The following is a 23,813-nucleotide window of genomic DNA, read 5'->3' as shown; positions in this document are numbered from 1 at the left end:
AATTATGGGATGGAGAAAACTGCATCGTAATGCAGTGATCCCACCCCATGATGCACTACGATCCATTGCCAGAACTTTTAGCAGGAGAAAGTGGCAATCTGCATCATGGTATAGCTACCCATGGTGCACTACTCTCTCTGTTGGTGTTGGAGCACAGACTAGGGACATGCTCCAGGGACACAAGAAGCATTGTGTGAATATGCACAAGCGATGTAATTACAGTGGTTTATGATAGTTGACATAAATCTGTAGCATAGACATGGCCAAAGACTTCCTCAATAGTATGCAAGAGAAGAAAACAAACCTGCAACCAAGCAAAGCCAAATTAAAACTATATGATGACATGATCACGATACCACTAAGAAAATGTAAATTACAAGCAGAATACTAAGGAAAAGTTCAAAATTTCAGGTAGCATAAACACCGCAGAAGCCATCTAAAACAATTAATGACCTAGTCACACTAAACCTGGGACAAACAATTATACAATAAACATACAAACAAAACATAAAACGCCCAGAGCAGAGAGCTCAGAGGCATCCCTGAAGCAAAGCTGCTAAAATATTACCAAGATGTTTTGAAGGACGAGGATGACTTCCAGGGATGTTACAGCTGGAAATACATAAAACAATTCAGCCAGTACAGCGCTTGCCTTGCAGAGTACAAATTGCATTAGAAGAAATAGTGGGAGCAATAAAGCAAAACGGAAAATGAAGGCATCATTGCTAAAATCAGAGACACCACAAATTGGATAAGCAGCACTGTAGCCATTGAGAAACCAGAACAAGCTGCACATTTGCATAGACCCAAGCAACTTAAAAGCACTTAAAAGATTTGCTCACTATCCAATGCCTACAGCTGAGAAAGAACGGTTACTTACCTTCTGTAACTGTTGTTCTTCGAGATGTGTTGTTCACGTCCATTACACATTAGGTGTGCGCGCGCCGCGTGCACGGACGTCGGAAACTTTTTCCCTTAGCGGCTCCCGTCGGGCCGGCGGGGCCCCCACCTTCCCGCCAGAGCGGCGCCCCGCTCCAGGGTATATATATCCCTGCCGACCCGACCCCTCCGGTTCCTTCTTGCCGGAGACTCCGACAGAGGGGAAGGAGGGTGGGAAGTGTAATGGACGTGAACAACACATCTCGAAGAACAACAGTTACAGAAGGTAAGTAACCGTTCTTTCTTCTTCGAGTGATTGTTCACGTCCATTACACATTAGGTGATTCCCAAGCTTACCATTGGAGGTGGGTAGGAGTCAAGGTACAACTGACTGTAACACAGCCCGGCCGACCATCGCGTCCTCTCTGGTCTGATGATGGATCGCATAATGGGCTGTGAACGTGTGTATGGACGACCAGGTGGCTGCCTTACAGATCTCCTGGATCGGGACCTGCGCCAAGTAGGCCATTGAGGACGCTTGGGCTCTAGTCGAATGGGCCCGGATCTCCGGGGCTGGAACATTGGCGAGCTCATAACAAGTGCGTATACAATGCACAATCCATGCCGACAAGCGCTTTCATACGTTCCGCAATTGCAATGAACAGCTGGGGTGTTCTGAGGAACGACCTGGTCCGCTCCAGGTAAAATGCCAACGCCCTTCGGACATCCAGGGTATGTAGGCTGCGGTGGTGAGGATCCGTATGAGGTTTTGGAAAAAACACCGGTAGGCAAATGTCTTGCCCCATGTGAAACTGTGACACCACCTTAGGGAGGAATTTGGGGTGCGGCCTAAGTTGCACCTTATCTTTATGGAACACCGTATAGGGTGGTTCCGACGAGAGGGCCCTCAATTCCGATACCCTTCTGGCCGACGTGATGGCCACGAGAAACGCCACTTTCCACGAGAGGTGCGTGAGGGAGCAAGTGGCCAGGGGCTCAAAGGGAGGACTCATGAGTCTATTTAGGACTAGGTTCAGAGACCACGTCGGAACCGGCGGGCGTGAGTAGGGAAACACCCTTTCCAGCCCCTTGAGGAATCGGGCCACTGTGGGGTTGGAGAATACTGACACTCCCAACTCACCCGGATGGAAAGCTGAAATAGCGGCTAAGTGAACTCTAATTGAGGCGGGCGCAAGCCCTTGATTCTTGAGGTGCAGTAAATAGTCCAAGATGGACGGAACCGAGGCCTGTAAAGGCTGTATGCGTTGAGGCTCACACCAGTGGGAGAACCTTTTCCACTTCGCCAGGTATGTTGCCCTTGTAGAGGGCTTCCTACTATTAAGGAGGATTTGCTGAACCTGGTGAGAGCACCTGTGTTCTGCATCGTTCAGCCAGAGAGATACCATGCCATGAGATGAAGCGAAGACAGGTTCGGGTGGAGTAGGCGACCTTTGTCTTGCGTGACTAGGTCGCGATGGAGGGGAAGGGTGATTGGATCGGCTATGGACAGTTCCAGCAGAGATGTGAACCAATGCTGGCGAGGCCAGGCCGGGGCAATAAGTATGATCGTTGCCCTGTCCCTGCGGGTCTTGAGAAGAGCCTTGTGTATAAGTGGAAATGGAGGGAAGGCATATTTTAGGCTCCCTCCCCATGGGATCATGAAAGCATCCGCTAATGATCCCGGGCTGAGGTTCTGGAACGAGCAGAACTGAGGGCATTGGCTGTTGTCCCTGGTGGCGAATAGATCCACCCGGGGAAAACCCCACCTCCGGAAGATCGAATGCAGGACGTCTCCTCTCAGTGTCCATTCGTGCATTCGATAGGATCGGCTGAGGTGGTCTGCTAAGCCGTTCTGAATTCCCGGAAGATACGTCGCGATGAGGTGTATCGCATGGGCTATACAGAAGTTCCATAATTGGAGTGCCTCGTGACAGAGGGGAGAAGACCGGGACCTGCCCTGCTTGTTTATATAGAACATGGCGATAGTGTTGTCCGTCAGGACTGCCACGCTGTGACCTTTTAGGAAGGCGTGGAAGGTCTGGCAGGCGAGGCGAACCGCTCTTAGCTCCTTCAGATTGATGTGAAGCAGCTTGTCCTCTCTGGACCACAGCCCTTGGGTCCGCAGTTCCCCCAGGTGCGCACCCCAGCCCATGTCTGATGCATCTGTCACTAACGTCAGAGTGGGTTGTGGGGCAGCAAAGGGGATCCCTTCGCATACCTGTTGGCGATCGAGCCACCAGCGTAGCGAGCTGAGTACCTGGTCCGGGATCGAGACTACTTGATCCAATGGGTCTCTGTTGGGGCGATGCGTGTGGGCGAACCACAACTGTAAAGGCCGGAGTCTCAGCCGGGCATGTCTGACCACGTGTGTGCAAGCTGCCATATGCCCCAGAAGCTGCATGCAACACTTTGCCGTTGTCGTGGGAAATTTTTGGGCCGAGCTTACGGCCCCGTGAATTGACATGAACCGTGCCTCTGGTAAACTCGCTCGCGCGGTTACCGAGTCCAGGGTAGCACCTATGAAGTCCAGCCTCTGTGTGGGGACTAACGTGGATTTCGGCACGTTGACCCGGAGGCCGAGCTTGTCGAACGTCTGCAAGGCCAGCGTCACGTGAGATCGGACCTCGGCCTCCGACCTGCCCGCGAGTAGCCAATCGTCCAGGTACGGGAACACACGCATCCTTCTTTTTCGAAGGAAGGCTGCTACCACGGACATGCACTTCGTAAACACCCGTGGAGCTGACGCCAGGCCGAAGGGCAGGACAGTAAATTGGAAATGGCGCTGGTCGACGACGAAGCGCAGAAAACGCCTGTGGGCCGGATTGATTGCGATGTGAAAATAGGCATCTTTCATATCGAGGGCAGCATACCAATCCCCCGGATCCAGGGATGGGATAATAGTTCCAAGGGAGACCATACGGAAGCGCGCTTTGATCAGAAACCTGTTTAGATCGCGCAGGTCCAAGATAGGACGGAGGCCCCCTTTTGCCTTGGGGATCAGGAAGTATCTGGAATAGAATCCTTTTCCCCTTAGGTCCAGAGGGACCTCTTCTACTGCTCCTGCAACGAGAAGGGTCTGTATCTCCTGTATGAGGAGTTGCTCGTGAGAAGGGTCCCTGAAGAGGGACGGGGAAGGGGGATGGCAGGGAGGGGGCGAGGAAAACTGGAGGGTATAGCCCGCCTTCACTGTGCGCAGGACCCAGCGGTCCGATGTTATGCGCGACCAGGCCCGGTAGAATTGGGACAGACGGTCCTTGAAACCCAAAGGAGGATCCGGTATATGAAGTGGTACGCTGTCCTCGGGCGTAGCTTCAAAAGCCTGGTTTATTTCCCGGCTGTGGCTTGCCCTGGCCGTGATTCTGGCCCTGATTAGGCGTATTGTTACGTCTCCGCCTGTTATCCCTGCCTCGACGGCGGTAAGGCTCGTGTCGGGGCCGAGGGTGGTAATGCCTTTGCGGCGGCTGGGGTTTGAAGGGCTTACGCTGCGTTACCGGCGTGTGCATACCCAACGACTTAAGGGTCGCTCGTGAGTCCTTAAGGCTATGTAGCCTGGCGTCCGTCTGGTCGGAAAACAAGCCCGAACCTTCAAACGGGAGGTCCTGCAGCGTGGTCTGCACCTCCGGCGGGAGACCTGAAGCCTGCAACCACGCCGAACGCCTCATCACGACTCCCGACGCGATTGTTCTAGCCGCAGCGTCGGCTGAGTCCAGTGCGGCCTGTAAGGAGGTCTTGGCCACTGCCATTCCCTCGTCCACCAGGGCCGTGAACTCCGGATGCGCGTCAGGTGGGAGGGAGTCCTTGAACTTGGCGACTGATGCCCAAGAGTTAAAATTGTGCCTGTTTAGAATCGCCTGCTGATTGGCGATCCTCAGTTGCAGGCCCCCCGATGAATAGACTTTCCTCCCGAATAGGTCCAATCTCTTAGCTTCCTTGCCCTTGGGGGCAGGAGCTTGCTGGCCATGTCGCTCCCTTTCGTTAACCGCCGAGACCACCAGCGAACAGGGGGACGGATGTAGAAAGAGGAAGTCAAACCCTCTAGATGGGGCGAAGTATTTCCTCTCCACGCCCTTTGCAGTTGGCGCACTGGAGGCCGGTGTTTGCCACACCGTCTTATAGTTGGACTGTACTGTCCGTATAATCGGGAGAGCGACTCTGGAGGGGCCCTCTGGGCTCAGGATATCGACCATGGGGTCGTCCTGCTCTATGGTCTCCTCCGCTTGCAAGCCCAGATTGAGGGCTACCCGGCGAAGCAGGTCTTGGTGTGCCCGATGGTCAATCGGGGGAGGGCCGGACACCAGTGTGCCCACTACCGCCTCATCTGGCGAGGAGGAAGAGGTCGGGGCCTTCTGCCCATCCTCATTGTCCTGCAATCCGGCCTCAGCCAATTGCTCCTCTGCGGCCTGAGCCGCCGCGTGAGATTGGGACGGTACCGTACTCGGTGCCGAGTCCATTCCTTCCCGCTCCGGTGGTCTAGAGACCGTTGCCTCCCTATATGATGGCGGACGGTGCCGCGGGGAGCGGGATCGGTACCGGGATGGCCCGGATCTCGAGGCTCCCGATGGGGGCCCTTGTTGGTGGTAGGCCCAGGGTGTCCAGAATGGCCATTGGCTCGGCTGGCCCCATTGTGACTGACCATAGTCCCTGCTGGCTTGTGACCTACGGGCGTACCCGCCGTATCGGTCTGAGTCAGTCCCCGAGACCACGGACGGTGACCTGGAAGGCCACGGTGGGGCCGTGGGACGGTGCCGGTCCGGTCTTGGGGAGTAGCGCCTCCGCGACCAGGACCTGGAATGGCGCCTCGTCGACCTGGACCTGGAACGGTACCGGTGATCGCGGGACCGGGAACGGCTACGGCTGGTCGGCCTCGGGTAACGAGCCGCCGATACTTCGCGGCGCCAACTCGTGCTCGGTTGCTGAGTCGGTGCCGACCGTTTGTTGAAGCCCGACTGCTGCGGTGCTTCTTGCGCCGAGGGCAACCAGGAGTCCACCGAGGCGGAGCTCGACCGGGACCGGTCCCTGGAACAGTGCCGAGACGGCGACCGTGGTGGGCGCACCATCGCCGGCTTGCCTCTGCGCGGCAGCATAGGTGGGGCGCCTTCAGCGCGTGCTGGGGCCTCGACGGACAAGGCAATGAGGTCCTCAAACGTGTCCGGAGTGGAGGGCTGTTCCACAAGCTCCTCCAGCCCTGCATCGTCGCTCGACGCGCTCATCCCGGGGCTCGACGGGCCCTTCGGCGCCGGAGCCACTACCGGGGTCCGTGATGAGGCCATGTCGGCCTTAGGGGCACTCGAGGTCTTTACCGGTGCCGCCTTCTTGTGCGGGGAGCGACCTCGGGCCTTAGGTTGGCCCTTCACTTTCGCCGGCGAAGACGATCGGCGTCGTGCACTTCCCCGCTGGGTCGGTGCCGCGGTCTTCGGGTGACCCGCCGGCGCCGGTTCCCGCACCGAAGCCGGGGCGCTCCGCACGGAGGCAGACGGTGCCGTCGAAGTGGAGGGCTGTAACGCCGTCTCCATGAGCAGCTGCTTAAGGCGAAAGTCCCTCTCTTTTTTAGTTCTGGGCTTAAAGGCCTTGCAGATTTTGCAGCGCTCCTTCTGGTGAGCCTCCCCCAGGCAACGAAGACACGAAGCGTGGGGGTCGCTCAATGGCATAGACCTGCGGCACGTGGCACAGGCCTTAAAACCCTGGGCGTGTGGCATACCCCACCGCCCGGGGCCGGTGCCGGGGCTGAACAAACAACCCCAGCAGGAACTTTAAGTACTCTAATGAGCCGTTAACTACTGGTTAAACACTACCACAACTAACTGATAACTGCTAGATAACTCTAATGTGCTAAGGGACACTCTCAGACGAGAGACAGAGTTGTTCCAACGCCACCACGGACGGTAAGAAGGAACCGGAGGGGTCGGGTCGGCAGGGATATATATACCCTGGAGCGGGGCGCCGCTCTGGCGGGAAGGTGGGGGCCCCGCCGGCCCGACGGGAGCCGCTAAGGGAAAAAGTTTCCGACGTCCGTGCACGTGGCGCGCGCACACCTAATGTGTAATGGACGTGAACAATCACTCGAAGAAGAAATACTACCTTCTGTGACCGGTGACCCCCTCAGTGCCAACTGGCAAGGGGGTTTACAGGAATGCCCTTATCCTAGTATCCATTTTGGTTCACCAAAGAATGGCATGTGAGATCTTAAATGAAAGCCAGGATCACGCTTGTCATTGATATAATTGACCACATTTTGGACATCACCAGGTAGATACAGATGGTTGAGAAAGGCCGTTGGGGATCCAACCTGCAGTAAAAGAATAATCAAGCAATACAACAGATGCCTACACCTAAAGATGTTAAATCAGTTCAGAGACTATTAGGACTTGTAAACTATTTGGGAACATTTCTCCCAAGGCTCTCCGATCAACGCGAACGCTGAAGGTGATTACTGAACAAACATACCACATGGACACTGGTTACCTCAACATGATGCACCCATCTTACATATCAAAAAGCTGGTAACCAGCTATTCCATCCTGAAATATGATGTAAACGAAGGGGCAACAATATAATGTAATTGTCAATGAGATGGGACTTGGAGCATCGCTCCTACAAAAGGGACCGCTGGCAGCTTTCCCACTAAAATCACTATTACCAATGAGACAGATATGTCCAAACTGAACAGGAATGTCTTGCAATAGTGTTCTTGTGAAAAATTCCAAGAGTACATTCAAGGTGGAAGAAATCATAAACCACAGAAAACATTTTGTAAAAATCACTGCTAGCAGCCCCAAAATACTTTCAGCACATGCTTCTGAAACTGCAACATAACTTAAATGTACACTACAAGAAAAGGACTGAGATGTACATAACTGACTTCTTATTCAGAGCAGCCTTGAAGAATTAAAATATAGCAACTGAACAAAAATATGAGAGCCTCAACCTGGTAGAAATACAAACACAGGAAGACATAAAAAGCAGGAGCCAAGTCAATTATATTCCAGTTTCAAAGCAGAGGATGTCCATCACTTTGTCAGGCTGGCCAAACACCAGTGGAGAAGCCCCACTTGCCTTCCAAGAATATTGGAACTATTCAGATGAGCTGAGTATTCATGATAGCATCAATATATACAGGCAAGTTGAATCACAATACCTAGATCACTGAGAACAGAAATACTCTCAAGAATACATAAGAGCAATTATGGAATGGAAGCATGCCTCCAGAAAGCCAGAGATGCCATATACTGGCCAGGGATATCTGAGACCTGGTGAACAGTTGTGATACATGTTGGGAAATGCAGGCCAAGCAGCAAGAAGAGACAATGAAAATGCACAGCATCTCCAACAGATCGTGCAGCAAAGTAGAAATGGTTCTTTCTGCAGAAAACCACACAAAACTACCTCATTATTGTAGACCATTATTCATACTTCCAGGAACTAAATGAACTGTCAGATGCTACCACAGTGACCATCATAGACAAAGCAATGAAGCATTTCAGCCAAAAGAGCTGCCCTTGTATCTACAAAAGTGCCCCTTACTCTCACGCAAAGCCCTGGAACACAATTCTTTGGGCTTGGCAGCACTAGCTCCTCTTCCAAGCTCAGAGGTGCACTTCTCCTTAAGGTTTTTCCTCAACTAAAGCTCACGAACTTCATGTGTTTGCTGGAGAAAGGAGTGGCAAATGCTGCACTTTGCTGATCGTGCCCCACACCCACCCAGACAGTCATGGATCATTGCTCATAGAGAAGGATCAAGGGCAAGAGAGACAATTCTTGAATGTCAGGGCTCTGTGACTCCCACGTGGAGAAAAAACTAAGCTATACTATATAAAACTAACTATGCTAAATGTTAAAACTATTTACAGGCTGGTAAGAAAGAAGCTGGACCTAGAGGATTCCAACTCGGACCATGTGGCAGCAAGAAGGAACTGGCGAGGTGTCAGCCTGGACCGTCTCTTATGCCCCTGATCTGGAGCATGAGGAGGGCAACAGCACATGGGAGGGGCCAGTGGACGTTGCTTGCTAAGCATCTCCAGACTCAGGCACCTGCATATCCACATGGGAAACACACACAGGGACCAACACTCGAAGAAGATTTATTATTTGTATTGCAGTAGCCCCTGGGGGTCCCAAATCAAAATTGGGGCCCCACTGTGCTAGGCACTGTACAAACATACACCAGATATTCCCTGCCTCAAAGAGTTTACAATCTAAGATTTTTTCTCTCTAGTGAAATATGGTTTATCTTGCCACTTCAACCCACGCTCTGTGCAAACAAACATACCACAGAGTACATTCAGCTTATTAGCTTGCCTTTATAAGAACTCGCTGTACATCAGAGCTTCTGATTCTGTTGGAACCAATTGATTTCTTGAATGCTATAACCAAAAACAATCCCTAATGAACTCAGCAACAGTTGCAGGTCAAATTTACATACCTATTACTCTTTTTTGATGGTTTCTTCTTAATGGTTGTCCTAGAGCTACCGAATAGAAGAAAGGGAAGGCATAAAGTAGAGGGCAGTGGATCTGTGTAATACAGCAGTATGACAAACATGGAGCAAAATGACTTACTTGCAAGTGAATCACACACATCACCACACCAACTGGGAGAAAATCACTGTCAATCAAAAAAATCTGTCATGATTAGTATTCCCTGAGAAATATTTATAAAGTACTGAATGTAAAACAAATGTTTATTCCATTTCTGTTAATGTCATAAGAAAAGTTATTACTGTGACAGCCCTGATCTGGCTTGTTGAAATTCACCCAGAGGCATGAGGCACAGATTAACATGGATTAGTTACTGCAAAAAACAACAAAAATACCACCTCCCCCCAAAATCCAATCCTACTTAAAATTTACCGGGCCTTGAAGTGGCACATATTCCAGAGATGAAAAGTAATTGCAATGATCACTTAACTCTTACATGTCCAGTGTTCTTTTATGAAAACTGGTACTATACATATTATTTGAGCTTGAGCGTGGGGTGTTTTTTAGGGTCATATTATGAAGGGTTATAGCGAAAATCCAAACAAACCATTTTTTGCTCTTTTCTCTAAAGCAGTGACTTTCATTTGGAAATAATACTTCCCCCCCCCCGCTTTTTTTTTTAAATACAAGCCAAATATAACTAATGGATAGGCTAAGAAAAGATGTTTTAAACCAGTCTCCTGTATCCAATTACAAGTAGCTACAGTTCAAACACCCACAAAAGAACAAACACTTGTGACATTATATAGATTACAGCATCTGGCTTTTGTTAAAAGGGACACTCTCAGGTACTTTTCATTATATGCAATAGTTTCAGGTGTCTAAGTAGGTAAAACATCTTTCCATACTTCTCCCCATCCCAAATTTTGTAAATATGGATTCATTGCCCCTGAGTCTTATTGAGTCCTAAGCCAACACGACCCTCCTTATTTACCTTGCTTGTCTGTGTATTAACAATCCTTGCTGTTCTAATGCCGCTGCTGGCCATTTTGGATTAGTAATGGACATATTAATTTATTGGCAACAACACAGTGGGTTTAAAAAAATCTTCACTTCAATTTTGTGCCTGTTCCTTGATAGTATTCCTTTAATATTCATGTACAGTGAAGTAAATTATTTTCAAAATTGAATTTGCTCAAATACGATGAACCTGTAAAATGTGTAAGAATCAATATGGACTGCATTCATGTTATATTTATTTATTTTTCAGCTTCATACAAATCAGATGTAGAAGCATAAACATAGTACATTTCTACCATTTTCAACAAAAATATAACCAATATGTACAATTATTGTATTAAAAATACAAAAGGGATACAGACTCCACCAATGTCTTTCTAAAAGACATACAGGTACAAGTAGTATCAAAAGTATGAGGAAATCACCAGTTAATTGTACATTCTGCACTTGACATCACAGAGTGAACTGAGATTAGCAGTCCTATGGTCTACAATTACTTAATGCTTATATAATATTTGTGCAACTTGTGATAGAGCTAGGTTTCTGACTTTCTATATGCACATGAGGTCCATAGCCTATATAATAAAACTGGCAAATAATGCATATTACATGTAAAATTACAAATTCATAATTGACAATGTGATATATAAGCAAATAGACAAAAGCCATGATTACAGGAGAGAGAATAATTAAATAAAGCACTGACATTGTTTGATACAGTGAAAAAACACTGCAATTTGATCTTTAAAGTTGAAGCTATTTACGTTTATCTACTGATCAATATGATCAGCTGAGTTCAATGGAAAAAAATCCAAGACCAGCAGTTCCTCACATTTGAGTACTACTCGGATTGGCAGCCTTCACTTTTCCGGAGTCTGTGCAAAAACAACACAAAAATAGAGGGGAAGGATCATTTCAGTCATTATAGGGTTAATAGCAGCTGTGAGCAGGTGGTTGCTACACATTGGCCTTTTCTACACATGCAGTGTTCCAGAAAGCCATTAACAGTTGTGACTATTTCTGCATTGCAAAGGCTCGCATGTCTAAATGTGTTTTTTCATAATTTAAAGGCTTGTTTATTCCCTAATGCCAAGTCAACAGAGAGAGATTATTCGATCAGAAATAACAGCTGACATTAGCTGTGACATCCCAAATTGCCTTCACTGCAATGTTATCCAGTTAATTTTTCTCTTAAAATAACTAACCTTCTAACAAAAATATAATTTAAAGGTGGGGTCTACCATCTGTCTCATTTGAATAGGACTTTTTTTTTTTTTTTTTTTTTTTTTTTAAACTATGCCATCCTGTATTCCACAAGGCACAGGTATACAAATTGTATGGTACAAACTATACAAGTTGTCCTGTTTTCCTCCATTAGATAGTTGCAAGCACTTAGTTCTGCATTGATGCTAGACCCATTTCAAAATACTATCCTATGATTTACAAACTTTTTAAGACTCCAGGGTGGGGCACTTTAAGAGTGGAGCTAGGTGGTCAATGAAAGGCTGTATCCTAAAACTCTTCCTGCCTTCCATTCTGCCCTGCTCAGCCATATCAGTTTTGTTTTTAGGAGCCCAGGCTGGCAACCCTACTAAAAAGTATGAAATAATACTGTAATTATTATGCAGGTGTAACATTTGCTTTCTGAACACAACAACATACAGCACTGTAACAAATGCATTGTAAACAAGCAAACAAGCATTGTATACTTGAAGGATTTCAATGTGTTTTTCTCTTTGTACGTTAAAGGCTCAATGTCGTTTGACAACTAGCGTATCTCATTATCCCAATGAGATGAAGTGTTAGGATTGTGATTAAAATCTAAAAGGAAGATTTCAAAACCCTTCCAGGCATTGGGAAATGCAGCCAGAGTTAATCATCTTGATGTGATGATCTTGAAATTTGGAATGATACTGTGTGATGTGGCAGACAGCGACAGTGGTAGCTGGGAGATTGCTGCACTGTGCATTTCAAGCAACACAGTTTGAAAAGTGCCAGGGCGATTTCTTCACAGTATTTCACATGCAAGGAGAAAGGGGGGAGGAACGGGGGAGAAGAAGCCCCATGCTGCTTTAAGGCAGGGAAGGCGGCAAATAGGTCTACCATCCTTTAATTATAGTTCCAAGGCTCCTATACTAGGGACGTCTTCTTGTGCTCTCCTTTAAGGTGGCTCACTCTGGATCCAGAAAAGCCCCAATTCTTAGACGGCAGAGACTTGTTCATCTTCTGCAAACAATAGGATGGGGGGAAAATAAATTTTAATCAGTTTAAAACTAGATTGTTATTGAATGAAATAAATTTGCTGTGTTCACACATATTCCATTCCTCTGTAAAAATTAAGCATATATTTATTTGCTACAGGTAATTATTTTTCCCTCCCTTTCCCCTTAAGGTAAAATAGTCTCAAAATCATAAATTCAGAGCATGCTTTGTTATTTTAAATGAAGCAAGCCAGTTTTAACTATAGAATCATCAAGAGTGTATTTCTTTAGAAGTGTATTTCCAAAGAAAATAAGACATAGAAGCACCGTAACTGGGTGGGCTTGGCTTTCCCTCTTCCTGGAGAACACAACGTTCAACCAGAGACTACTAAATCTCTAATAGCTTAGTGAGGTATCTTGTGGTTGGGCCCTAGTTGTAGTTGTCCACAAACCACTTCATTTTCAAATGCTTTTATTTAAATTAAAACTTCTGAGGCTGAAATGGCTTATAACAAGTGTTCACTGGTGGAAATGTCAAAACGTCTGTGGGCAAATTCATAAATCTCTCAGTCACATGAAAATTTGTAAAAAAATTAATGAAGCTTGAAATATTTCCTTGGTATCCTCAGCTGCACAGGTCAACTGAATAAAGACTGCACAAAACTTCTAACAACATTTTTGAAATAAATTGGACTCTCTGGCATAAAACAGTAAAGTTAGAAACAAAAAGGTAAAAAAAAAAAAAAAACCTAAAAAACAAATTTATAGGTGGAAAAACAATTACATTTAGAGCCAGAATTTCCAATGCGTGTGAAAGTGCTCATGGACTGTTTAAATCTAGCCCTTAATTAATGTTTTGAAAACATTAGAAATTTACCATCCTCCTCTGTGGAAAACCCTTGAGTCTGATAGTGAGATAGACGTGGGTCTGACTCGTTTGGTTTGTGCCACTGAGGTTTGTTCACAGGCCTGCTAGCTGAGTGACCTTGTGATTGCTGCTGCAAAGTTGAAGTCCCATGGGTCTCACATGTCCGTGCTACCATCCTAGACCTCTGAAGTGCTACGTTGTAATCCGGAGGTTTTCTAGTTGGCTGGGAAACTCCTTCAGCAAAGTCTGCAATAGGTATTCCTACATAACCAGGGGGAGTTGGAGGTGGTTCTCGATATCGACCTTCTTTTCGTGCTGCAGAAAAATAATACACTACCATAAGAGACAGTAACTTGTGAAAATATGTTCAAAACACAATTTCAGCAATGAGAAAGAAAGAAATATATCAACCAAATCGAGATCTGATCCAAATACAAAAAGGTTAAGATTTAAATATTAAGTATCAACATTATATCACCTTAAAAAACAGAAATCATGTAAGAACACTTTTGGTAAAAGACAGTATATTCAGTATGACTGTTTCCACCATGCAGGCAATGGTTATACTTGGCTAAGCCTCTAACTTTTAGTACAGGACAAAATATCTTACTGTCCATTAAACTGTACATGCAGTAGAATTACGCAAATTAAGCGATGTCTCCACTAAAACCCTGAATCTGCAAGTCAATACAATTACCCACTGAAGTCAAGGGGACTGCTCATGAAATAAAGCACATAGGTCTCTGCAGGTCAGGACCTGATATCCTATACTCTGAAGCTTTAAAATACTGCCAGTCAAGAAAAAAAGGTAGCACTCACAAATTCAAACAACTCAAGTCCCATCATCTCATTTAAAAAATATGTAGACTCCCCAGATGAAAGAGCAATGGCAGATATTCAGTTGTGAACCAAAGTGCTTGAGTTTGGAAAAATTCCCTCTGCTTATTCAGTTTTATGCTAGCTTCTTATTAACGTCTTTCAGGCTGCAGAAGTTGCTATATTGCCCCACAGGTGTTAGAAATGCAAATCAAATACTGCGACAAGTAGTTTAAAAACTGGGAAATTAAGAAATTGAAAAAAAATTCAGTGGTTAAAAAACCTATAGACATGAAAACTCTAGTCAGGGAGTTCGGAGAGTCTTAAAATCTCTTTAGAGTAAGTTTTCGTTAGGTGCATATTAATTACGATCTCAAGAAAATCCTTTCTAATCAGTCATGACATGGGACAAGAAAAATCAACAATAGGAAAAATCTACATTTCCCATTTAGGGTCTTCCACTGATTTTGTGTCATTTACTGAATTAATTCTATCCTTCAAATTCCTCCCCAAAACACACTTCTACCATTAAACTTTTAAAAAATGATGACTAATTATTGTTTGCAGTGTTGTATCAGTGTTGGTCCCAGGATACTATTGGTCAATTTCCTAATGTCTGTAGATAGTTCAACTCCTTCAGGAAAGGACAGGATCATATGTTTGTACAGGAGTGGTCAAATTGTCAACACAGAGGATAAACAAAATGCACATATACTGAAAAAGAACTTTTAGTCCTCTGGCAGAGAAGACCAGCAGCAGAGTATGAACTACTACAGTATGGTGTTTTTGAGTCTACGTTTAGAAAGACTTCACAAGGGCACCAAGGTGGTCACTTTGACTCTTAATTATGATCTTTTAAATTACGGTGTTGACACTAAACATAGAAATATTAACAAACATGTAGCCAATGCATTCATCTAGTGTGACAGAACAGATCTGTTAAACCTTCATAAAAACTGTTACTTTCTTTCTTGTAGTTGAGAGGGTGCTGAATCTCATGGAAAAAGCTCCCTCAGAATTATATATGTGAAATTCACCATGTTAAATAAGGAATCTATTAACGTAACTTGTGCTGATGGGACCTAACGATATTATAAATAGGAAGAAAAATGGTCCTACCATAGGCACTAATCTCTAACATAAGGCCGACTGTATTGAACAACTGTGTTTGAACAGTGGCTCTTTTCCAAATGCAATCTAGGTAGAGGGAGTGTGCAAGAAATTTTAAAGAGGTTTTAAGGGTTTCTGAAACAGATTGGTATCCGAAAATCTCAAATATAACTTTCTCTCCACCAACATTAAACATTCACTACTCCCTCCTCTGGCTTCTGTTACCAATTTTCTGTGCTTATTCCTACCTACAATTTCGTGTGTTTGTCTCTTCCCTTCCCTTCCCCTCTTCTTTTTTTTCACTCTTGAAAATATAAATCATTTTGTTTTCTCTTAACCTCTTCCCTCGCTTGCCTGTTAGTGCCCAAAATCAACTCTGATGTGCTGCCACTAAACTAGCAGGTTGTTCCCACTTCACTCTACCCCCATTTGTATCCTTGTTATCTTTCACTTTGACCCCACTCACTTCTTCCACCCCAGGATTATATCAGTGCTCCGGTTCCCAATCACAGCGCTTCATCAGTTGCATAGGACCAATATAGAGTTAAACTGATATGACCATAGGAAGATTAATTATGCTGCTTCTGTGGGGAAGAGCTGTGCAAGGATAATAATAATGCAGAAGCAAGTCTCCACTGAATCTGAATTGGATGGAAATGAAATGACTGGAACTTTCAGGCTTCTCTTATATTTCTGAAATCTTTATAAACTAGATTTTTTTTTAGAAACAGGCCTCCTAGTGGCATGGTGGGGATGTTTGCTGCTTTGCTCAAGAGCAGAGCTTGGAAGCACATTTGTCAAGCCTGTCATTCCACATGCTAATGGAAACTACATGATGTGAATAGTATTAGAGATAGGCCTCAACCAAAGCATCTGTTCTCCTTCATCCTTTGAGGAAATTCAGATCTGCAGATGAAACTTTGGGGGCTGGGCCCATTGCTAAGTAATATACTTAGTTTCTGAATGGAAAGGATGTTTACCATTATGCCCTAACTACATTGTCATGCTGGCAGACCAGATAGTTCTCACGCAGTTCCTTCAGGATGAGGGTAGACTGAAATGGGGGAGAGGTTTGAGGGAATAAAATGGTTACAGAAACCAGTGGCCTCAGATTGTCCAAATCCATCTTGCATAGGTAAAGGGGGAAATATCTGGACAAAAATTCAACACAGCAAAAAATATTTTAAAAGTAACCTCACTTCCTTTAGCAAAAGGTCTGTCCTAGTGTTTCAGGTCCTTGATTTTCTAGGCACCAAGGCAGACATCTTCAAACGAGGGTATCTGAAGTTAGACATCTAAATCTGTATTTAGGCACTAAGAGTGACCCAATTTTCAGAGGTGATGAACATCCACAACTACCACTGAAGTCACAGGAACTTGTAGAGTAGAACACTGAGAGTCAGGTCATATTTAATGAGATCCCTGCATACAGACTTCGGTGCCTTACTTCAGTCACCCAAGCTTGAAAATTGTAACCTAAATACATTAGAATCTCAAAATACCAACCACCAACAGTTGAGTTGAATTCTTGATTTTATGGCACCTGGGAAGGAAGTACAAGAGGCCACATAACTCAGGAATGAGTATCTACATTACAAAGTGATGCTTTTCTCAGCAGCAAACACACAATTGAAGGGCAAAATTTGAGAGAAACTACAAATTGACTGCGCTTTTTGCTTTAAAAACAAATCAGATTAAAGCAAAATACTTATATAGTAAATTCACATCTATATGTAAATGAACAGGATACTTTGTGGTAAACAAAATATAACTTACCAATAAGCCCCTTTGCACTACTTGATGATATAGTTATATGAGAGGACATGGGAGCTGGCTTTGACTCCTCTGCTGTTACAGATGTTATGCTACTGGTTTCAGCTTCAATTGAAACATCCTTCCCACCCCGCCGCTTTATGGTACCTGTATCACCTTCTGAGTCCTCTCCCCAGTAGCCTGTTGAGGATGCCCAGCTTGCTCTGGACTGTGCTTGATCAAGGCCCTCCCTACCTTGACTCTGCCTGCCATATTTTGTGCCATGATCGGGGAACATCATCTGGTCCATATGACTGCCTGAGGCCCATAATCCTGCCCCATCGCCTGAACTATCGAAATGAACATGTCCAAAAGGAAGAGTCTCCCAGCTTCTCTGGTGTTGTATTGTCTGTATGTTGTCATGAGAACCACTTGAGCAAGAAGTCCAGCTGCCACGACCACTGTCTGCAGCATCAAGTGAAGCGCGATCCCCCTGATCCTGTGATAGCTCTTCTGTACTGGGAGAAGAAAGTACAGTTGCTCCAGCATACAGGCCTCTGTTCTCTGACAGTGGTGCATATGAACTAGATGTAAAAAATACAAAGAAAGGAAGAGAAATTTTACAATGGTATCATAAGTGATAATCAGCAAATCAGAACTGTAAAGCATTCATTGCTTTACAGACCAAGAGAATTTGATAGCTAATGAAAAACACAGTTGATACAAGTATCATCTATAGCATAGCTTTCCAATATCCAAAGTTTAATGTAATTGGTACTAACTAATGACTTGGTCAATTTTGAGTACAGGGCATTCTTTTTGTAAGGCTATCCTTGACAACAAAGCACTTCAGCAGTTACTAAAAAGGTACTGATGAAAATGTGACATACTTTGGGATTCAGTTGAAAGGTTCCCCCCATCTGTAAAATAAGGATAATACTGTACTTTAAACACTTCTTGTCACAACACTAGCCTGCCACAGGAGTGAGGATCACCTGTAGCATTTATAAATGCTCTAAAGGTGAAGAGCAGGTGCACGTAGTTACTGGCACTGCTGTAGACATTAGAACAATGTGGGATATTTTCTCATCTGAATGTAAAGTATTAAAAAAACAGAGGCAATATAGAAGTGGTGACCTGGAAGGAAAGAGTGGAATTCTCTCACAGAAGGGAGGAAATTTCTACAACAGCTGCAGAAGAGAGTTTTTAAAAAAATGTAAATATATACAATTCCTACCCTAAGCTGTATTGATCTGGTTCAATCATGGCTCTTCTATCAATTCTACCCACACCAAGATTAGTCTCCACAATGCTGACAGAATGCCTCTGTCTCCTCTCATCATGCAGTGACACTGGCATGGAGTCAAATGAAGAATTGCTGACAATACTAGATCTGGAAGAAATTTCGCTGTGACCAGAATCTGAAAAGTTATCCACGGTGCCACTAGGAGCCAAAGTATAACCTGCATAAGGATCAGAATAACATTAAATAGACATTCTAAATTTACAATCAAAAGATTTCTTAAAGAAAAGTTCAAGCATTAGCATAGATATTCAATATCAATACTATTGGAGCAAATATAATCATCAAGAAGAGCAGTACTGTATGCAACAAAAATATGCAACAAGACCATCATTCAAATGTGGCTGTTTTATTTCTGAATGTAGGTTTAAAGGTAAGTGGCAACATGAAATATTTGTAATTAGAAAAGTCTGATCTCTTCTTTACAAAACTATTGCCAAATTTATCACTTCCTGGTGTTTTTGGCTCTCTAGAATTATATTAAAACATTTCCCTTTGTAGGACATAACACCCAGTCTTGCAGTATTGTTTATGTCTATGTATTGTGACAAAGTTCCTCCTCTATCTTGGTGGGTCCTGCGCTTACTGGCGGATTTTCTTGCCTCAGAGATTCACCATGTGGGTTGGGGAACAGCCCAGAGACCTTCCCCTCTGGAAGAACCCACAGTCCAGGTCAATTGGGAGGTTTGGGGGGAACCCGGGCCCGCCCTCTACTCCGGGTTCCCGCCCAGGGCCCTGTGGACTGCAGCTGTCTATAGTGCCTCCTGTAACAGCTGCATGACAGCTATAATTCCCTGGGCTATTTCCCCATGGCCTCCTCCAAACACCTTTCTTATTCTCACCACGGGACCTTCCTCCTGGTGTCTGATAACGCTTGTGCTCCTCAGTCCTCCAGCAGCACACCCTCTCACTCTCAGCTCCTTACGCCTCTTGCTCCCAGCTCCTCACACTCACACCACAAACTGAAGTGAGCTCCTTTTTAAAACCCAGGTGCCCTGATTTGCCTGCCTTAATTGATTCTAGAAGCTTCTTAATTGGCTCCAGGTGTCCTAATTAGCCTGCCTGCCTGAACTAGTTCTAGCAGGTTCCTGATTACTCTAGTATAGTCCCTGCTCTGGTCACTCAGGGAACAGAAAACTACTCATCCAGTGACCAGTATATTTGCCCACTACCAGACTCCTGTACCCCACTGGTCTGGGTCTGTCACAGTATGTTAACACAGACTATGGGGGGCTTGGAAAATAAGAATTTCCATGATGGATGAAGCCAGTGGACTATGTAGTCCAGGATCCTGTTTTCAACAGTGAGCCACGCAGGCAAAGGTGCAAAATACCTTTCAGTGTTACCCTCTGTCCCTAGAGAAAGTTTCCTTCTAACCCCCAATAGTTAACGTTTGCCTTTAGTCCTGAAGTATGAGGAATTATATTCCTTCCAAACCTTTAAGTATTTGCTAGAACAACTCTAGACATACATGTTATCTATATAAATATCTTATCTTTTTTCAATTCTACTATGCTTTTGGCCTCAGTTATACCTGTAACACATTCCACAAGCTAGTTGTGAAAAATTATTTCCTTTTACCAGTTTTCAATTTACCAGCTTTCAAGTTCATATTATGAAACAAGGTGAACAGAAGATCCTGATCTACCCTCTCTTATAAACGTTATTTTTTATCCTGTCCCTTCTTATTCATCTCCTTTGTCAGGTAACCAATCCTAATCTTTTCAATCTCTCTTCATATGAGAGTTTTTCCATTCTCTTAATCATTCCCCTCACCTTACCAAGGGTTCTCAAACTGGGGGTTGGGACCCCTCAGGGGGTCGTGACGTTATTACATGGGGGGATCGCAAGCTGTTAACCTCCACCCCAAACCCCTGCTTTGCCGCCAGCATTTATAAGGGTGTTAAATATAAATTAAAAACACTTTTTTATATAAAAGGGGGTTGCACTCAGAGGCTTGCTATGTGAAAGGGGTCACCAGTAATTTGTTTGAGAGCCACTGCTCTAAACCCCCTTCCATAATTCTTCCAAAACCTTTTTGGAGGTGGAGTGACCAGAACTAAACATACTATTTTAAATGAGGATTTTACATTGAGTTAGATAATGTCATTAAAGTATTTTCCTTTTTCGCCATCCCATCTCTTGGTCCCATTCTAACATTTGGTTTACTTTCTTCACCACTGCCTGTATTTCTTTTGGACAAAAGAAGTCAAAACAAAGCAAGTGTTTGGGAAACACTTAAAAATGTTATTGGGGATTTCTGTTGTTTGACGACAGAAGGTAAACAATTGTTGAACGTCTAATTCTGCAGTTCCAATTCCAATGTATATGTGTACAGTATAGAGAAGGCAAATTAAGAACTTCCGTTCTCTGTCTCATATCGCAATGAAATTAAGCATTTGACAATGTTTGGAAAAATTAAACAGTGGCAAATTCAAAACTGATAATAGGAAATACTCAGTGTGGAACTCACGTGTGGAACTCATTCCCACAGGAAGTAACTGAGGCCAAGAAAGTAGCAAGAATTAAAAAGGGATGTGACATTTCTTGTATAACAGAATATCCAGTTACAATAATTAATGATAACAGAAATTTTGGATGGGATATTAAGTCTTCGGGGTTTAAACCAATCTCTAACAGAGATCAGGATGAAACCTATGTGGGGGAGCAGATTATTTCATATGTACCTATTGCTGATTTCTTAAAGGTTCCTCTGATGCTTCTGGTACTGGCCACTGACAGTATATTGGATCACATGGACCTTAGGCCTGATAGTATGGCAATTCCTACATTCCTATGTACCATTCATCTGACCTTCACTGACTATCTAATCCAAACAGGTTTCCAATGTATGTTCCATTTATGTGAGGGGCTACAAGAGTAATTCCCTCCAACACAAAGTCATTTACTTTAGCATGCTCCCTCATTTTGTCTCCATTTTGAACAAACAGAGTCAAGAATACTTCGGCACTGGGGCCGTTTGCATGATAGCATAGAACACAGCAGACAATTCACACTTTGCATGTAGATGATTGATCACCTTGCAAATATGGGCCTTGATTATAGCACTGCATGTGAGATTTGTCAGCTAAACCTGAGCTGGCCATCTAATCCTTTGTTTTCAGGCAATTAACATTTTCTAGGCTATGGCTACACTAGACATCTTTCAGCGGTGCAGTTGCACCGATGCAAGCTCTCGTGTACAGATGATCTAAAGCTGACGGCAGAGAGCTCTCCCGTTGACTTAATTAATCCACCCCCAACAAGCAGCTGTAGTTATGTTGGCGGGAGAAGCTCTCCCACCGACATAGTGCTGTCCACACCAGCACTTAGGTCAATGTAACTTATGTTGCTCAAAAGGGTGGCTTTCTCACATCCCTGAGTGACATAAGTTATACCGACATAAGTGGTAGTGTACACATAGTCTTAGAAAGTTTATCCTAAATGCAGTTCTTTAGGAAGGTAAATTATTAAAATGTAATTTTGTGATGAATGTCTATCAGCTATTATTTTTATTACAAAATATTTGTATTACTGTAATGACCAGGATCCCTAGTCATTGTGCAAGGTGCTGTACAAAAAGAATTAAAAAGATATGTTGTTGAATGGCATCTAACCTACTTTTGTATGTAAGCATGCAATTTTAATGTTTAGTTTGAAAATCACCATTAAACTTCAAAGAGATTTCAGTGGAGCTACACAATTCATACTCGCTGAGGATCTGTCCCTAACACTGCCAAATCTGATTAAAGTTAAGAGAGAAAACACGTTAGTTCATGGTGCCACTAAATCTTGGAAATGCTTTGAAATTTAGAACCATTTTCACGGATTGCTTTACCAAATACACAGTACTACACTTCCTCTCCATTTATCTGATCCCGATTCCTTTTTCAATAAATGCACTGGCCTTGATAGAATGTGATCAAATTCATATAAATTTACACCTTACTAAAGTCCATGAGATAAAATTATGCTGAGATCTTACAAAGACTTGAGCTGATTATCAAAAGATTTTCTGCCTAAGATCCTCCTCTATCTCACCCTTAGACAAGCTCACTTCAGCAGTGCTTTTGGATATGTATTTGTACTTCTGAAGGACACACCCCTCATCCCTTTTAAAAACATTAGCCAATTGTGCGTGTGATCTTTTTCCTTTCGGTTTTGTAAACCCCACCTATCCTATAGGCCCGTGGTGCATTGTTATTCTTGTTACTGTTCTCACTTTCGATGAGAAGAGGAGGAACTGGTTAGAGCCGACTGTCTGGAGCCATAATATCTCAGCTAATTGCCACTGCCACCTAACAACAGGATGAGAAAAGAGTTTAGATATCCATTTGACAGACACAGGAGAGAGTGATACCCAGATGAAATGCACACAAGTTTCAATTTCTCAGCATCACAGTGCAATTTGGTGGGAGTCATTTCTACAGTGAAATCTAGAACTGTCCAAGCTCTATCACAAGTCTGAGCTCTTACTGTGTGGGGCTCAACTCTGACATAGATTTTTTAATACAACTTTCTCTCATGCAGCCATTAAAATTGATTTCTATGTTATTCTGAAAAGGATAGGAGGAGAAAATGACCTCGAGGTTAACTGCTATAGGAATATGCTATTCCATTTCTATAGTGACACTCTCTTTTTTTTTTTTTTTTAAATACAAGAAAGGCAAGTGCTTGCACTTGATCTTTTTTCTCTTAATTAACAGCCAGAGCCAGTACAATGAAAAAGGAAACAGGACAGAAATTCATCAGGAGTCTTAAATCATCTTGTTTAAACTCATTTGCAGTTTTGGCCAGTCACACTGGACAGTAATCTCTACCAGTATATTTTAAGATAATTTTAAATAATTTCATAGAAACTAACTCAGCCAAGAACGCCTCATTGTGCAAAGCCATGTGTCAAACTTCCACCTTGATTCTTGGGATGACTAAGGTATTTGCATAAAGGAAATGTAATGCTTTAGTGATCTGAGCCTTTAACACTCTACAGAAAATCCTGCTGTCTTGCATGGGTCCTTCTCCATCCAGCACAATTGCACAGCAGGCAGGCATGATTTTAACCTAGTAATTCCTTTAGAAATCAGCAGAGGGCTTGGTTATTATACCCAGTGATGCTCCAAAGTGCCACTATGAGCTCTGAACTTCTGCCCATGTATGCTGCCTTTGGTAGAGGGCAACTGAAGGAGACATGTTTTTTCTCTGAAGTAGCAGTAAGGAGAGTTGCTTAGTGTGATGGCTCCAGGATACTCTAAACCCATCTTCCTGCGTTTTGCTAACAGGATGGTTCCTGAGGCATCCACTTGGGCACCACTACTCCAGTCCCCTGCCAATCCTCATATGGCAGCATAAGTAGGAAAAGATGTCACCCTTAGGGCTTATCTAGACACACAGGTAGCGTGCAGCAAACTGTGGTGTAAATCTACAGTGCGCTAGTCTGCTGTGCACTAAAT

The 23,813-nt window shown here is 44.2% G+C and overlaps 1 protein-coding gene across 8 annotated transcripts in view; it reads right to left on the bottom strand.

The window, feature by feature from the left end:
• Window positions 1-11,570: 11,570 nt before the first annotated feature.
• RAPGEF2 (Rap guanine nucleotide exchange factor 2) overlaps window positions 11,571-23,813 on the bottom strand; it is a 320,476-nt gene continuing 308,233 nt past the window's right edge. For 7 of the 8 annotated variants that reach the window (XM_034772690.1, XM_034772694.1, XM_034772691.1 and 4 more), the window contains 4 exons: window positions 18,298-18,523; window positions 17,085-17,644; window positions 13,392-13,697; window positions 11,571-12,539 (listed from right to left, as the gene is read on the bottom strand). In XM_034772690.1, the coding sequence (XP_034628581.1) occupies window positions 12,514-12,539; window positions 13,392-13,697; window positions 17,085-17,644; window positions 18,298-18,523 (1,118 nt within the window). In that variant the 3' untranslated portion in view covers window positions 11,571-12,513. The remainder of the gene's footprint in view (window positions 12,540-13,391; window positions 13,698-17,084; window positions 17,645-18,297; window positions 18,524-23,813) is intronic. The other variant, XM_034772696.1, reaches the window with a different exon arrangement.

The sequence above is a fragment of the Trachemys scripta genome, chromosome 5 (genome assembly GCF_013100865.1).
Source record: "Trachemys scripta elegans isolate TJP31775 chromosome 5, CAS_Tse_1.0, whole genome shotgun sequence".
Taxonomy (NCBI): Eukaryota; Metazoa; Chordata; order Testudines; family Emydidae; genus Trachemys; species Trachemys scripta.
Note: the sequence above shows the minus strand (reverse complement) of the source record. Positions and strands in the feature narration are given on the sequence as shown.